We start from the raw sequence: 2,653 nt of genomic DNA, 5'->3' as shown, positions 1-2,653 counted from the left end.
ACACAGAAAAAAAATTATATGAGCCTCTCTTACTACACACCTTTTTTTAGCGAATCTCTCCTGCACACCTATGCCAATGTATGAGTCACGATGGTCGAGGGGCAAAGCCGAAACAACAGAAGACACACACGCGACCCAAGTAAAAATCTATCGTGCCTCGCAACTAAACCACAAATCGACACCGATAGAACGAACAACACGACAACAAAAGGCACACGTTATTACTAAGAAAATCCCGTGAGTTACAACTTAAAATTCTTTTTTTTCGCGTGATGGAAAAGGAAGCAAAAGGTTCAAAAAAAAGGAAGAAAGCAAAAGGTAAAAAAACTGCAAAAATAATAATTAGAAAGTGACCTAAATATTATTTAAAAGAGGTCTATGTGGGGGACTAAGAATACATGTGTGGCTGACTAACACAACGGTTGTACATGGTGCTTAAAGGAAAAGATAATTGATGTATGAGCCGACCAAAAAGAAATATAACACACGCAGGACTCCGTGGCCCAATTAATCAATATGCATGCATGACACGCCCGATCGATCAACCGACCCGCAACAATTCGCAAGAGCTAGATGACAGCTTAGTTGACGGTGACCTTGCCGACCATGCCGGCTCCGGCGTGGGGCTCGCAGTAGAAGCCGTAGGTGCCGGGGACGGTGAGCGTGACGGAGAAGGTCTCCCCGGGGGCGTTGAGGTACTCCTCCTGGGAGATCTTGGAGACGTCGACGCCGGAGGGCACCGCGTCCTCGTCGAACACCACGTTGTGCGGGTACCCGGCGTTGTTCTTGAAGGTGATGGTCTCGCCGGCCTTGACGCTGAAGTCGTTGGGCTCGAACACCAGCACGCCGCCGTTGGCGCCCAGGAGCACGTCCTGCGCCATCGCCGACCCGCCCAGCAGCATCGCGCTCGCGGCCATGGCCACGGCCGCGCTGGCGGCCTTCTTGCCCAGGGACGCGCGCACCACCATCCTGCTGCTCCGGGGAGCGGCCACCTTGGCGCCGGCGGCGAAGGAAGGGACGGAGACGGCTGCAGAGGAGAGGGCGGCCATGGCTGCTAGCTAGCTAAGTGGGAAAGAGTACGTAGGTAGATAGATAGAGCTAGACGGGGCAAGGTGCTGGTTGGTTGCTTTTATATCCACAAGAGCCGGAGGATTGGGTGGTGAGGATGAACGGTAACCAAATCTGGATGCCGGCGCCTGATTGGCTGCCGCCTCTCCATCCGGATGAGATGAGGTCCATTTGCTTGCATCTCGTCCATATATCCACCCATGTCCTACTGTCCTCTCCTCCCCTGATACATATGGTCCATAAACACATCATCCCATGCATCCTCGTCTTGTCCACGGCTGCAACGTGCACATTCACTCGGCTCCACTATTTATGTATCATCATCAACTCAACTCATTCTATGATATGCTACCTACATCATTCACTGGGTTATCTCACCGTGCCAAGGAACAACATGGGCACTATCGTTTTACATAAAAATTGCAGCTATTTCCATCGGCAATCAAAATATTTTCACAGGAAAATGACTGGGATAAGGTCGTGCCCGGATTGTGCCATGTGGTAACCTACACGGCACCCCGACCCCTTGTAGATGGCGAGACTTTGAGATCCCCCCTCTCCTTGCTCTGCTCCACTTATGCAGATTAATCAAAGTACTGTTGATAAAAGCCATAGCGATTGATGCGTTGATGGCCCCACAAACCGAGAACAGAAGACGATATTCAAGGACAAATTACTGCTCCATCTGTTTCATAATGTAGTGCATATAGATTTTTTTGAAAAATCAGCCAAATATGTACAACAGGAAAATACGTCTTATGATGTATGTAATATATGTATTTTGGTTTCCTAGATGTATAGGGTTTTTCTCTATAAACTTGGTTAAAATTTATAAAGTTTGACTTTAAAGAAATCTATACACACTACATTGTGGAACGGTGGGAGTAGTAGACACATACCATTGAGAATTATCTATTTTAATTCCATCTAAGCTTGATAGTCCTATACCCTAGAAACATCTTTTGAGTTATTTGCTAGATTGCTAGATCCATACTCTCTGCGATATTTAACTATACAAGAAAGCACCATATGAAATCATAATTTGAAATATATATTTGCTAAGATTTATAACGAAAATCCACTATAATTAACAACATAGTTTCTTAATTATCTTGAACTAAATAAGAAAATTGTGACAAAATATACAAACTTAGGTAAGCACCAACAAATGATTGTGTAATAATAAGTATATTAACATAATATACAAGTGTGTTTACATTGATAATTTTGCTAATTATACCTAGTATTTTATTATTCAGCAAAGTAGTACTGAATGTAAATACATTTAACTACAAGATGAATTATTTTGATGTAAAAAAGTTTATAAACAAGTAAGAATGGGTAATGAGGTTTGCCCTATATTTAGTACGTGCAAATAAATGATTTGTTGATCCGCTCAGGCGTCTCCTCTTCTTATAAATCAAGGCAGAACTGTTGTTACTCATGGGTGCCTGAGCGGCACACCCTCACTAGTCGTCAAACTGCATCAAATGCAAAGCTGGTCGTGGCCATGGGCGCCTCTATAGGCTACTGCCTAGAGCCCTTGAGGAACAGTGCCCTATCTACACGGCCTATCTTTTGTCTC

At 44.7% G+C, this 2,653-nt stretch overlaps 1 protein-coding gene across 1 annotated transcript; it reads right to left on the bottom strand.

The window, feature by feature from the left end:
• Positions 1-319: 319 nt before the first annotated feature.
• LOC119327728 (plastocyanin, chloroplastic-like) lies at positions 320-1,111 on the bottom strand. Its single transcript, XM_037600829.1, has one exon. It carries the CDS (start codon positions 1,047-1,049, stop codon positions 582-584), a length of 468 nt encoding a protein of 155 aa, XP_037456726.1. The 5' UTR covers positions 1,050-1,111; the 3' UTR covers positions 320-581.
• Between the last annotated feature and the right edge of the window lie 1,542 nt (positions 1,112-2,653).

This window comes from Triticum dicoccoides, chromosome 7A (assembly GCF_002162155.2).
Source record: "Triticum dicoccoides isolate Atlit2015 ecotype Zavitan chromosome 7A, WEW_v2.0, whole genome shotgun sequence".
Classification (NCBI taxonomy): domain Eukaryota; kingdom Viridiplantae; phylum Streptophyta; class Magnoliopsida; order Poales; family Poaceae; genus Triticum; species Triticum dicoccoides.
Note: the sequence above shows the minus strand (reverse complement) of the source record. Positions and strands in the feature narration are given on the sequence as shown.